We start from the raw sequence: 13,589 nt of genomic DNA on the forward strand, positions 1-13,589 counted from the left end.
ATTCCTCAGCTGAGGAGCATCTGGGTTAGAGGTTCTGGCTATTGCAAATAAAGCTGCTATGAACATGGTTGAACAAATGTCCTTGCTGTGTACTTCATCATATTTTGGATATATGCCTAGAAAGTGGTATAGCTGGAACTTGAGAAAGTGCTATTCCTAATTGTCTGAGAAAGCTCCAGATTGATTTCCAAAGTGGTTGTACAAGTTTACATTCCCACCAGCAATGGAGTAGGGTTCCCCTTTCTCCACATCCTCTCCAGCATGTATTGTCACTTGAGTTTTTTATCTTAGCTATTCTGATGGGTGTAAGGTGAAATCTCGGGTTTGTTTTGATTTGCATTTCCCTGATGACTAAGGACATTGAACATTTCTATAGGTGTTTCTCCACCATTCTATATTCCTCTACAAAGAGTTCTTTGTTTAGCTCTGTATCCCATTTTTTAATTGGATTACTTGATGTGTTGCTGTTCAACTTCTTGAGTTCTTTATGTATTCTGGATATTAGCCTTCTGTCAGATATAGGGTTGGTGAAGATCTTTTCCCATTCTGTAAGCTGTCATTTTGTTCTGACCACAGTGTCCTTTGCTTTACAGAAGCTTTTTAGTTTCATGAGGTCCTATTTATTGATTGTTGATCTTAGAGCCTGTGCTGTTGGTGTTCTGTTTAGGAAGTTGTCTCCTGTGCCAGTGAGTTCTAGACTGTTCCCCACTTTTTCTTCTATCCGATTTAGTGTGTCTGGTTTTATATTGAGATCTTTGATCCACTTAGACTTTAGTTTTGTGCAGGGTGATAAAAATGTATCTATTTGCATTTTTCTATGTGTAGACATCCAGTTAGACCATCATCATTTGTTGAAGATGCTGTCTTTTTTCCATTGTATGGTTTTGGCTTCTTTGTCAAAACTCAAGTAGCCATAGGTGAATAGGTTTATTTCTGGTCTTCTATTCGATTCCACTGATCCACTATTCTGTTTCTATAGTGCCTGGCGAATTTGAAGTCAATTAAATAGCTCTACATTTTTCATGGCACAAGTACATTCTGATTAAAGCCTTTAGGCCACCCGGGGTCATTCATTGTTTTCATTCATTAAAAGAGCTTCTATCGTGATGACATCTTATAGCAATGCGAAAGAAAATCGTTAAAAGGTAAAGACAGAATCAGACCCTTCATATGAATAATATATCAAAACTGAAAATCCAAAGCTAAATGGAGTCAGAGTGCAAGCTAAAGAGGGGCAGTCCTTCCAGAAGGGCCACCCATCCCTTCTCGAGCTCTCTTTCATCTTGTGGTTACATCACCCATTGCATCAGGTAGCTATCTAGAGACCTCACCAAGCAGACTGGCAGCAATGTGTGGGTTGCCTAATTATAGCACCTTGAGATTTAGCCACTTGATAGCCAGTTTTCTCTTTATGGAAGAAGGCCTGCCAATGGTTTCTGTAATTATCATCATCATTAATACCTCAAAGGTAACTCCACCCAGAAATGCTGGGATCTGATGGGACAGGACATGGGTGGGGTCAATACGTTCCTTTAAATACCTGTGATCAAGGTGCAGGCTTTCTTCTCTGTAGGCAGTTCTGGAGTATTCTCTGATTAGCCATTCTCTTCCTTGCACAACATAGTCTAGGACTTATCCTTATTTAACTTCTGTTCACCCGCCTGGAAGATCCTAGCCAGCAACCATGGTTGATGACGAGCTATCTGCCTTGGTAGTAGATAATGGGTCACGGATGTGCAAGGCAGGCTTTGGGGGTGATGATGCTCCCCGGGCTGTGTTCCCCTCCATGGTAGGGCGACCGCGACATCAGGGGGTCATGGTAGGCATGGGCCAGAAAGACTGCTATGTGGGAGATGAGGCCCAGAGCAAGCGAGGCATCTTGACCCTGAAGTATCCCATAGAACATGGAGTTGTCGCCAACTGGGATGACATGGAGAAGATCTGGTACCACACTTTCTACAATGAGCTCCGGGTAGCACCCGACGAGCACCCTATTCTTCTCACGGAGGCCCCCCTCAACCCCAAGATCAACCGAGAAAAGATGACGCAGATAATGTTTGAGGCTTTCAACACACCTGCCATGTATGTTGCTATCCAAGCTGTGCTGTCCCTCTATGCTTCGGGAAGGACTACAGGTATCGTGATGGATTCTGGGGATGGAGTCACTCACACTGTGCCCATCTATGAAGGTTATGCTCTGCCCCATGCCATTTTACGACTGGATCTGGCAGGCAGAGACCTGACTGATTACCTCATGAAGATCCTGACAGAACGAGGCTACAACTTCACCACCACAGCTGAGCGGGAGATTGTACGGGACGTCAAAGAGAAGCTGTGCTATGTAGCCCTGGACTTTGAGCAGGAGATGGTCGCCGCAGCTGCTTCCTCCTCGCTTGAAAGAAGCTATGAGCTCCCTGATGGGCAGGTAATCACCATTGGGAATGAACGTTTTCGATGCCCAGAAGCCATTTTCCAGCCTTCCTTTCTAGGCATTGAATCCAGCGGGATCCATGAGACAACCTTCAACTCCATCATGAAGTGTGACGTGGATATCCGTAAGGATTTATATGCCAACACTGTGCTGTCTGGAGGCAGCACTATGTACCCAGGCATTGCCGACAGGATGCAGGAGGAAATTCTAACCTTGGCACCAAGCACCATGAAAGTCAAGATCATAGCTCCCCCAGAGCGCAAGTACTCCGTTTGGATTGGGGGCTCCATACTTGCCAGCCTATCCACATTCCAGCAGATGTGGATCAGTAAGCAGGAATATGATGAAGCTGGTCCTCCTATTGTTCATAGAAAATGCTTCTGAATGGAAAGCACTCAAGAAAAGAAATCAGGAAAATGAAATGTCCCTTTTCCTAGGTCATAAGGAGGGTACCCATCTCACCCAGTAAAACTAAGGTAAATTGTTTTCTTCCTATTGAGTGTACAAGACAGCAAATCCACATCTCCATCCAAGTGTCCTGGGCTATGACATCGCTAACCACACTGTGATTTTTATCAGCTGAGGGAATTCTGATATCATATTTTATTTTCTATGCCTGTAGGGCTGAAAGAAATGTAGGCTTGCTTACATAAAAATATGAGAGAAGGGGTAAGATCATGAGAAATATAATTTCAGGCTGAATAACTTCAATTGCCAAACTTTAAATCTAGTTCTTGCTAGGAGTCAACACTCTATACAATACAAGCCTGCAGTACAGAAGTTTAGCAACCATGTCTTACTAATTCTTCTTACTTGTTTACTTCTTTCTAGGGATATAATGAATTACAAAGGTCAGTTATTATCTATATCCACATATGAATCAGGGAAGTAAAATATTGTATATTAAAATATAATTAAGAACTTGATGACAGAGCAACTTATGTGAATTTGATTGCCCTATTAAATAAGCATCACTAAATAGTCACCATTCCATTAGTGTATATAAATCAACTAAATTTTCAGCTCAAGGTGGAGTTCTGTTGGTCAAGTACTTCTTAATGCCTTAGTTACAGCTTCATTCTCATGAAACAGCAAACCTCAGGTGATGCCTGACTTTTTACATAGAAAGATATTGTTATATCGAGTTAATTTTGTTCTGCTACATGGTGACAAGAATAATTTTATTTGTATTTCTTAGCATAATAATGTGCCTTGAGTAATATCTATCAGCCCTGATTCTGGATATTCCTCTTATGCAAAGACGTTACTGTGGGAAATTACCGTGCCAGCCTCTCTGTAAGCAATAAATCTTAGCAGAAGTTCAGTAAGCTTGAGTGAGCTCTTGGGAAGACTTTGTTGAGGTTCTTCTTTGTGACATCCAACCACTGTCAACACTTGATTACACATTTGTCTCTGACATAGTAGCTGCCCAGATAGTGTCAGAGTTTCTTCCTACGATGTTTGAGATGTTTTAATGAAGGCGGTAGAAAGTCAACAAGTTTTCGGTGTGATCATGTCTGTTTCCGTCTGGGCTGTGATTTCTGATGATTTGGTTATCAGGGTTATTAGTATTTTTCATGTTTTTATCTAAAAATTTTAAGATATTTATTTGCTTGTGAAGATTCTGTTAGAAGAGGGAGGGATCTCTTTCATGTTAGTTTGGAACGTCTTATGTTTAAACATGTGAATTGGAATCTTCAACCAATTCTGACTAAGATAGAACTTTTCAAATAACTTGATTATTCCATATTTCCTTTATCAGTTAATGTGATTGTTTAATCTGCAAAGGCACTTTATTTTACAAGGCTTGCTTTTCATTTAATTTCATTAAAGTACAATTACAACATGCTTGCGTTTTGGATTTCCTGTTATTTCCCTCACTCCTTCCGAAGAACGAGAGAGTAATGTAGAGAGGACCGCTCTCCCTGTGTACAGCCTGCTCAGCCCCGTGTTACTCATCCTCCTCTTGTACCTCCTACATTCAGTCCCGTAAAGTTAAAAGTCAGTTTTTAAATAGCTATTGAGATAGGTTTATAAACTCCTCATAATATTAAGGTTTAGTGGATGGCTGGGTATTCGGTAATTAGGTTAGAGATAATGGCAGCATAATAACATTCCAGATTTGTTGCTATGACGCTTCTCATTTACAGAGTGAGTGGTTCTCACAAATATTCTGACCTACATTCTGAATTACTAGAAAAACAAAGAGAACCTATGCCTCCACCCATGGAAAGTTTATGGGATAAGTGGGATGAACTCTAAAGAGATTAAGTACAGAACTCTTAATTTGGACATGTTATCCCTGTAAGGTAAACAGAAATTTAAACCTCAGGTCATTGGCTATGTTATTCTTATACACTGATGACTTGATTGATGAGTTTAAATCAAGGCTCAGGCCATCTCATAGCTTTACAATTTGGCATCAATGTCATGTGCTTAACTAATATGATTGGATTGTTATTCAGCAGTGGTTCACCAGCCTGGCTCGTCAACCAGATTACTCAGAGAGCCTTTTACAAATATAGATTTCCAAGTCCTAGCTAGACTCAGAAATTCTGACTTAGTAAGTCTGGAGTGAAGATTCGGAGTTTTAATGTGCAACCAAATAGAGGAACCGCAGCTCTAAAGAGCACAGAATCTAGAGCACATTACAGAGCTGCAGATGAGGAAGGAGTATGAACACAGGAACTACCCATCTTCCTGATAAGATTGGAAGCAGTGGTGTGTCCTCAGGCGAGTGAGTGACACATCGCAGCAAATGGCTTTCACCTTCCCCCATGCTGTGTTCTGAGTAACAACAGCAGCTGATGCTGTGTCATTTCCCCAGATAGCAACCCCCCCCCCCAGTATAGGGAATGCTTTCCTAAAAACTCAGCTGATCCAAAGCTTCTTTGACATGTAGATATGTTCATTTTTAGTATCCCCTTGGATATGGCAGAAACAGGAAAGAAGCTCTCCATCTTTAAGGTTAAGGTCAAGTGTCACCTCTTACATGGAGCTCCTCTGTTATGGTCGTAGCACACTGTTTATACTCAACACAACATGATAAACACTTCTTAAGCAAATGTCCACACTCCCCCATACACCACCAAAAGCACGTGGAAGATGGATACACAAACAGTGTCTATGCATCTTTGAATTTTCCTAATGCTGGCCACACAGTATTATTCAAAAAACATGGCTCGAACAACTGACTTGGAAATTCTGCTGGGCCTCACATACTTCATGGGATATATTGCTGGATCCATCCCACCGGACCCCTGCTCCTGGCTCCCTCTGAGGCCTAGTCTCTGTCCTTTCTTCCTCTCTTCTCTTTCCTTGTCTCTTCACTGCTCTTCAACATAAGAAGCTGGATTTTAACTGCCTTTTGCTTCTCAGTAAGTTTGCCCTTCTTCTGATTGACTGAAGGATTAATCAGCATTCTCTTCTAATCTATGTGCTAGTCACATGGCTGCTGAGATATTGACAGATAGGAGGAAACAAAGGAAGAAAGAAGGATAGGGAAAAAAGGAAGACGTGAGTAGAGAAGAAGAAGGAAAAGGAAGGGAGAAAATGGAGAGACAGGAGAGAGAAGAGGGGAGAGAGGAAGCAGATCATTCTCTGAAAGCAAAGGAACATTTAGCTCTTTCAATGTATTTGCATTCTTATTGATAATTTCCTCTGATTTTTTGGTGGGGGGTTTGTTTGGGTTTTTGTTATTGTTTGTTTGTTTGTTTGTTTGTTTGAGCCCCCAATTATCCCAGAGTTGAGAGCCTCAGGTCTCCAACTCTGTAGTAACTCAATCACGGTAAAGCATTGAAAAATGTGCTTTTGGGGTGTATTTCTAGCCTCCCTCTGGTTTACAAAACATTCCTTTCTAAGATGTTTGAAACTAAGAACTAAGCATGTGGCTTTCCCAGTGCTTCTTCCAGCTGCTGACAACTGGAAAGACTGTAAGGATGTGAACGCATGCTCCCATCAGTTAGAGGAACTCCATCAGAATCAACTGCTAATTTAACCGTTCTTTTTGAAACATGAAAGGAACTGTCTGAACTATAAGCGCCATTTTTTAAAAGCTAGATGGTGAAAATTCTGCAGCTTTCTCCAGTTGCCTACACTGTTTGCCACCCTATTCAAAATCTGTCATCCTCATCCTAAATAGCTGATGGCTTTAACGTATAAGTGGAAGTGTCAAAAGATGCCATGGTAAGATGTGCTATCTAGACAACATACCCTCACACCTATTTCCAACTCCTGTCTATTGGCACTTACCTCTTCTTTAGGTACTGAGAATTTGAACACTTGAAACTCTTATTTAATTGGCCATTTGACAGCATGTACAGTAAAAGCCATGTTATTCTCTCTAGCATTAGGAACAAGGCCTTTGTGACCACACACAACCCACACGATACTGTATTTGGTGAAGAAGAAAATATACACACTAGCAGAATGAGAAGGATCAGAGTTCTCACCAAGATACCCTTCATGGTCACGTGGTATCAAGAAAACGTCTTCTTGGCTTTGCTATGGCTTTTGGGTAAAGCAGGAAAAGTAGGCTTCAATGCTGAATCTTAACTCCACATTTCCATTCCTCCACTTTGCACATACCCCGTTCCCCCTTCAGATGGGCATCACAGGACACATACAGCAACTCTTCCACTTCAGGGTGGAAAAAGCATAGACTACTCATAAATAAACGAATGTGACTCAGTTGTCATATTTTTATTATTATTATTATTTACTAAAATGGTGATGAGCCAAATTTGGCCAACTGGCAATAGTTTAAAGAAAGAAACTTTCCACACATGAAAATTTTAGTTCATTTAATTCAGAGCCTGCTCATTACTAACTGTTCTTATCAGGGTGACTGAATACTTGAGGGGGGGAAATAGAACTTATGGGAGGAAGGGTTTAGTTGGCTCAGAATTTAAAAGAGTAGTGTCTGTTACGGGTGCGGAAGGCATCATGGGATCCACGGTGGCAGGAATATGCCACAGGGAACAGGAAGTGAGGAGAGATGAGAGCCAGGGCTCAGCTGGCTTCCTCAGTTACCCCTTTTATTCAGGCCAGGACCCCAGGTCATGCAACGGTGGGAGCCACATTCAGAGCACCTGTTCCCTTTTCAGGCAATCCTCTCTGGGTCACAGATACTCAGAGGTCTGTCTGCAGGCGATTCCAAACCCAGTAAGTTGGCAGCAAAGATCATAAGCCACCTCATCTCTTCCTACCAATAAGAAACTGTGCTGGGAGAATTGCTATTGGCTTAAAGGACTGACCCCAACAGCCAAGGGAAACTAAGTTTACTCGTTCACAAGGACGGAGTATGGACAAGGCCTAGAGGATGCTTTGAAATGTTCCTGGGACAACTATGTTTAGAAATAAGAGCATCCAAAGATATTTTATTTCCATCTAGATCCGACATTAAAGCTAAGTTCTTCCTTGGTGAGGTAACTCAAACACAACACCACCACCATACCTAACACACAACATGAACATTCACACACACACTCACACACACTCACACAATTATACATATACACATGTTCATACACACAAACACAACACCTCCACCACAAAACACTCTCATACGCACATACACAACCACCTCAGCCACAACATACACACATATACTCATACACACACACTACAATAGTACAATATACTCACTACAATAATACACACACTCACATATATGCACATACATAGTATTTCTACCACAGCACGCACAACATACAGACACACACCACCACCACCACCACCATACCATACAACACATACGAACATATACCCCTGGTAAAGTAAAACAGCCAACTGAGCTGGGAAGGAAAAGCTCTGAGTTACAGATTGAAATATTTTAAGACCCAAAATGGCAATAATTAGAAGAGCTGTAATGCTGCAAGCTAGGCTTGATCATAGTCCTCTCTGGTACAGCTCAAAAAGTCAGTTACACAGTGGAGCATTGGAAGCAGAAAGCTCAAATTAGCCAGAAAGGAAACCTAGGATTCATGTCCTTGGGGCACATGAACAGTCACAGTATACAGGATCTGGGGTGGGGGTAAAGGCAGCATGTCTTTTTGTGCTGACCATAGCTCCAATTACTGTGATTAATATGCTCTGTGCTAAGACTAAGGATGACAACAAGACACAGGAAATAATGCCTATTCTCACCAAGGGCTCTCAATTAGACTGTAAAACGTAAGTACATAGGAACTAAATTTAAAATTAGAACAATTATGAGTGATTTTATAGAAAACATCTCTGAAAAAAAAAGTCAGCCAAACAATGAGCAGCTTTGCTGGTGAAAGTTGGAGCAGGAGCTGGGGGGTGGGGCCTCTCTATTGTCAATGTGATTCCATTCAAAACCACCTCTGGATCTCTCAAAGTGCTAATCCTAGTACTCCTGAAGCACCAAAGTGTGGGGTTTTGCTAGAAGATTGGGCACCTGGTTCCAAATAAGGCTTGGGAGACTGTAAAGATGTGAAAAACAGAAAGCCTGAGTTACAACCCCTGAACCACGAGAAGGCTCCTAGAAGAGCAAGGTTGCGCTTTAAAGAATGCATCACAAAGGTCCCCATTCTGGATGCAGCAAGCAACACTCAACATTCCTAAAACCACTGTGCAGACCAGGTGTAGAGCACAGACTGTTTAGGGTCAGTAAACTGGATGGGGGCAGCAGGGAGGTTTCTAGACAAAGCCAGCCCAGGAGATGAAAGATGAAATCCAAGACACTTTCTGTTGACACTCAAATGGCTGGAAGGAGCAGATGCCACAGGATAGGAAGAGACATTCTCACAAGACAGACAGAGAAGGTGAGGGGTAAAGACAGGTGAGGGGAAGCATCATTTCAAGGGTTAATATAACCCAGGGAAGCATTTCACTTACATGCTTGAGATAAGAGTTAAGATTCCCATGGCTGACTATCTTAACTTTGGTAACCTCACAGTGATTGGGAGATAGGCCTTACTCTTTCCCCATGAGAACCTACAGCAGCAAACAATTTTCAGTAGGTGTATTGGTCACTGGACCCGAATGCCAGACTTTTAGATGAGGGCCTGCTATGTCCGTTATGGCTCCACAAATGGGCCTGACTGAAGCCATGTGGAATGAAGAAATGAAAAGCCCAGAGGAACCCACAAAAACAGGAGCCGGGGTCAGGCAGACTGAGCTCTTCCCCGGAGAAGGCTCAGCATGCAGACGCTCACTGAACAGAGAGGCAAGGCCCAGCACACAGCTGAGCAAGAACACGGGATAATTACACACAGATAAACAAGGAGGTAGACTTGGTTTATCTCCATAGGACATGTCCAGAGGGGTACAGTCTTCAGGCCGTAAACACCCAGCAGAGAAAGCAGTGACGGACACTTCCGGCACACTCTATCACATTGTGCTCAGGCGTCTAGGAAGGCTTTGACATATCCCTTGAAGCATCACCCCAGGGGATAGGAGGTAAGCTCTGCCATTTCCTTGTGGGTCTGACGCTTTGGGAGTCCTTGGCATGGCTGTGTCCCCACCAGGACCTGGCCCCGGAGGGAAATGACTGACAAGACACGTGTTCCCAGTGACTCCACCGGGCATACAGAACCCAACTTCAGTTGGAAGTGAACATTTGCTTGGGGACTTGTAAAGTTTCAACCCTGCACATTGGTGGAGTCTGTTCTCAATGTGAGAAATTTTTGACATTTAGAATTTTTTTATTTCCATATCCGGTAATATTAAGGCTTGCAGATTTAGAAAGGAAACATGTGCACTAAAACGTGCTGAAATAACAGACTTTTTCAAGGACTACAGTTCTTGAAAACTGACTACAGTTCAGTATGTTGGTGTGGGTCTAACAGGATGGCAGGGTGTGGATAACTCACAAAATTAACCCACCAACAAAAAATCTGAAACACTTCCGCTGATTCTTTTAATATTGATACCCTCTACTCCCTAGAACCAATCAACCGTGGTAGCTTATTTTTGTGATATTTTCAGAAAATAAAAATATATCAAAAAGCACTCATATGTACAATGATTCTAGAAAAAGTAATTGGACTAACTCAAACACTCAGAAAGCATTAACCCTTTGTGGCTGAGCTTTGATTCGAGTAAAACAGAAGGTTCTTTCAAGATGAAAGGAAAACTAGCTTTCAGAAAATTACATGTGGTAGGTTGGCACTCTACGAAACTCTTCAATTTTAGATGGAAATCTGCAAACCAGCTCAACATTATGTCTTGAGTTCTTCAAAAATGTAGTCATTGTTCTTAGATTTAGGATGAATCTTTTGACTTCTTGTATTTCTTCAATACTTTCCTGGAAGTCAGAGAAGGATGCATTTGTTTCTGTCCCTAGATATACACCTGTCTACCTGGGCGGCCCATGTCCTTGGCTTAATGGCGATACGAGAAATAGAAACAAGTTTACAGTGGTGTGGCCGGGCTGGGTATCTTCTAGAGCTATTGAGAATCTCTTACCTTGTTCTTCCTGTTTTCAGAAACTGCTTTCCTAGCTGCTGGCCCTCACCAACCTTCAAGCCAACTGACAATCAAGCTGGGCTGTCATCATAGCTCCTCCCTCTGTCTTGCTGCTCTCTCTCTCTCTCTCTCTCTCTCTCTCTCTCTCTCTCACACACACACACACACACACACACACACACATACACACACTTAACAGCCTGTAATTGCACTGGATCCCACCTGGATAATTCAGGATACTCCTATCAGGCTGATTCAGGCTTGCTGAGAAGGGTGAATGAACCGGACCCTTTAAGTGCCAGACACAGGATGCCAGTCAGAACCTTGGTTTTTGAAGACTCCTGCTCAGCTGCTTTAACCACAAACACCAAAACAGGGCTTGTTGTTTCTTGTTGTTGATGATGTTGATGACAATGACGATGACTACGATGATGATGATGTTGATGATAATAATGATGATGATCTGTTTTGCTTTGGGGGTGTCAAAAGGACATTTCTAGAAAGTTTCATAACTGATTGAATAATGAAAATTGAAGTGAAAGGAAGTGGGAGGGATAAGGTAAAAGGGCATCTGTTGGAAGTCAGTAATGACTCAGAGCTCTCATGTGTGGTACTTGAGTGGCAGGAAAGGAAGAAGGAAGGTCACAGTTTCTGCCCTGCCCTTTGCTTGTAGCTGAGGAAAAGTAAAAGATTTGTTACACCTGTCTCAGCAAGTTGATTTTCCAGGGGCTTGCACACCCTCTCTCCATCTTCTTCTGCTCTGTCGGGTGTCATTTTGGAAGGTTCTCAGGACCACTTTAAAAAAAAAAAAAAAAAGAAGATGAGCCAGATTTTAAATGACTTCTTATTGGTGTGAGCTTGTCTTGGTTCCATGGTTCCCATCCTGTGTTCAGATGGCTCTGGTGGCCTCTCAGATCCTAGGTGTGAACTCAGCTTTCACCTCACCCAGAAAATAAATGTATTCAACTCAGAGAAGTAGGGCTGGTCCCTAGGGGAGCACACTCCTTCAGCTTCCAGGGAACCAGCTTCCAGCCTAAGGGAAGCAGGCTTCAGGGACCTCAGTAGGCAGACTGCCAGACCCTGGACATCATTTGGCTATGGGTCTGAAATATTTAGACACACAGGATAGGCACCTCCCGCTGTCCCGATAGGACCAGATCTGAAAGCAGTGATTCTATCATCGCCAGATCTGTTCCTGAAGGGACATTCTTGAGGTAGGATGGGTGAAAAGCAGCAATCCTTCCCCACACTTGCAGAGAGAGACAGACCTAGCCACAGGCTCTGTGAGAGACTAAACCTCACCCAGGTAAATCAAGGTGCCTTTGGGCCTAAAATGGAATGGAGTTAGTTGCTTTAGGAACCCAATTTTGTGAGTGACGTCTGACAGTAAGTGAAAACAGACTCAGAATTCTGACCAGTCATCTGTGATAAAGGAAATAGGAATGACATCAGCAGACAATACCCATAACCATTAAATGTGATCCTCTTCCATGTTATAATGTTGGCTTCTTCAAAAGGTGTGGGCATTCTGGGACAAGCATGTCTAATAAAGCCCCGGAATAACACAAACCAGGCTGTCTCATCTACTGCTGTCTCAGGTGTCCTTCAGTGTCTGTGCCTAGAGATCTTACCTTACAAGGGGAGGCTGGCCACCCATGATTCCCATCTGAAGTATCTCCCACATTTCTAGCACAAGAGTCTATGTCAGAAAGTCTGCAGCACTGGTCATTTAAGGTAACACCCTAACAGTCAAGGGCAGCAAAGCCAGTCTCAAAGAGCCATGACAAAAGGAAAATCCCAAATGCTCGGCCAAGAAAATGAATGCACACATGTGGTGGGGGGAATGGGGATAGATGATGGGAGCAACATGCTCACTTGGGCCTGTGTCTGGATTATAGTCATCTGTCTGGCAGCTGCAAGCAAGGGGACAGTAGAGGGTCTGAGCCTCACCTCAGTCACACTGGGAGGCCTGGGACTCACTTTTTTTTCTTTCTCCTTTCTCCTTTTGACCCTGATAATCAACCACATCTCTTTCTGTTTCCATCTTCAACTTTACTCTCAAATCTACAATGCAAATATTTTGACATTTGTGCTCTGACCAGATGGATAAATGGTTCAAGTGGCATATCACAGAAACAAAAAATAAATAAATAAAGAGAAAGCCAAAGTCTAGAGCTTAAAAAAAAAATTCAATATTGGCATACAGGAACTGGTTTTGGAACAATCAACACACAGCATTCCTTATTTCCCCCCCCCCCAAAGCCCTCAGGCCCTTATGAAAGGTCAGGGAGACACAGGCAAGGTAGTTTGAAGCTGTTGCCTTTCCCAAACAATAGAATCTTTGTACAGTTCGTATTGGGCTTTCTGGATGGCTTTATAATACCCGAGCCTCCCCACTGGCATTTGAGCACAGCCTTACTCAATTCAAACATACATTTTTAGAATGCAAAGAGTAGTCTCTGACCACCGAGCCTTTCTTCGGCAGGAAGTGGGCAGGGGTGACACAGGGTCATTACCCATCAGACACCTCACTTTCCTGATGCCTTGACTTTCTTCTCTAAGTCTTCCTGAGACTGCATGGCTTTCTCCCACTACACTCCTGTAGTTCCTGCTGTGGATGATAAATTGAGTTCATAGTTTTCTCAGAAAAGAAAAAAATAATCTTTTCGTTTTTGCTACAGTTTAGCTTCACAGTAAAAAACATCCATCTGTTGCCCTCTCCCAC

At 42.7% G+C, this 13,589-nt stretch overlaps 1 protein-coding gene across 1 annotated transcript; it reads left to right on the forward strand.

The window, feature by feature from the left end:
- Positions 1-1,582: 1,582 nt before the first annotated feature.
- On the forward strand, positions 1,583-4,277 carry Actbl2 (actin beta like 2). The gene has a single exon (XM_055603392.1). It carries the CDS (start codon positions 1,685-1,687, stop codon positions 2,813-2,815), a length of 1,131 nt encoding a protein of 376 aa, XP_055459367.1. The 5' UTR covers positions 1,583-1,684; the 3' UTR covers positions 2,816-4,277.
- The last annotated feature ends 9,312 nt before the right edge of the window (positions 4,278-13,589 follow it).

This window comes from Psammomys obesus, unplaced genomic scaffold, assembly GCF_907164565.1.
Source record: "Psammomys obesus unplaced genomic scaffold, mPsaObe1.curated_primary_1811, whole genome shotgun sequence".
Lineage (NCBI taxonomy): Eukaryota > Metazoa > Chordata > Mammalia > Rodentia > Muridae > Psammomys > Psammomys obesus.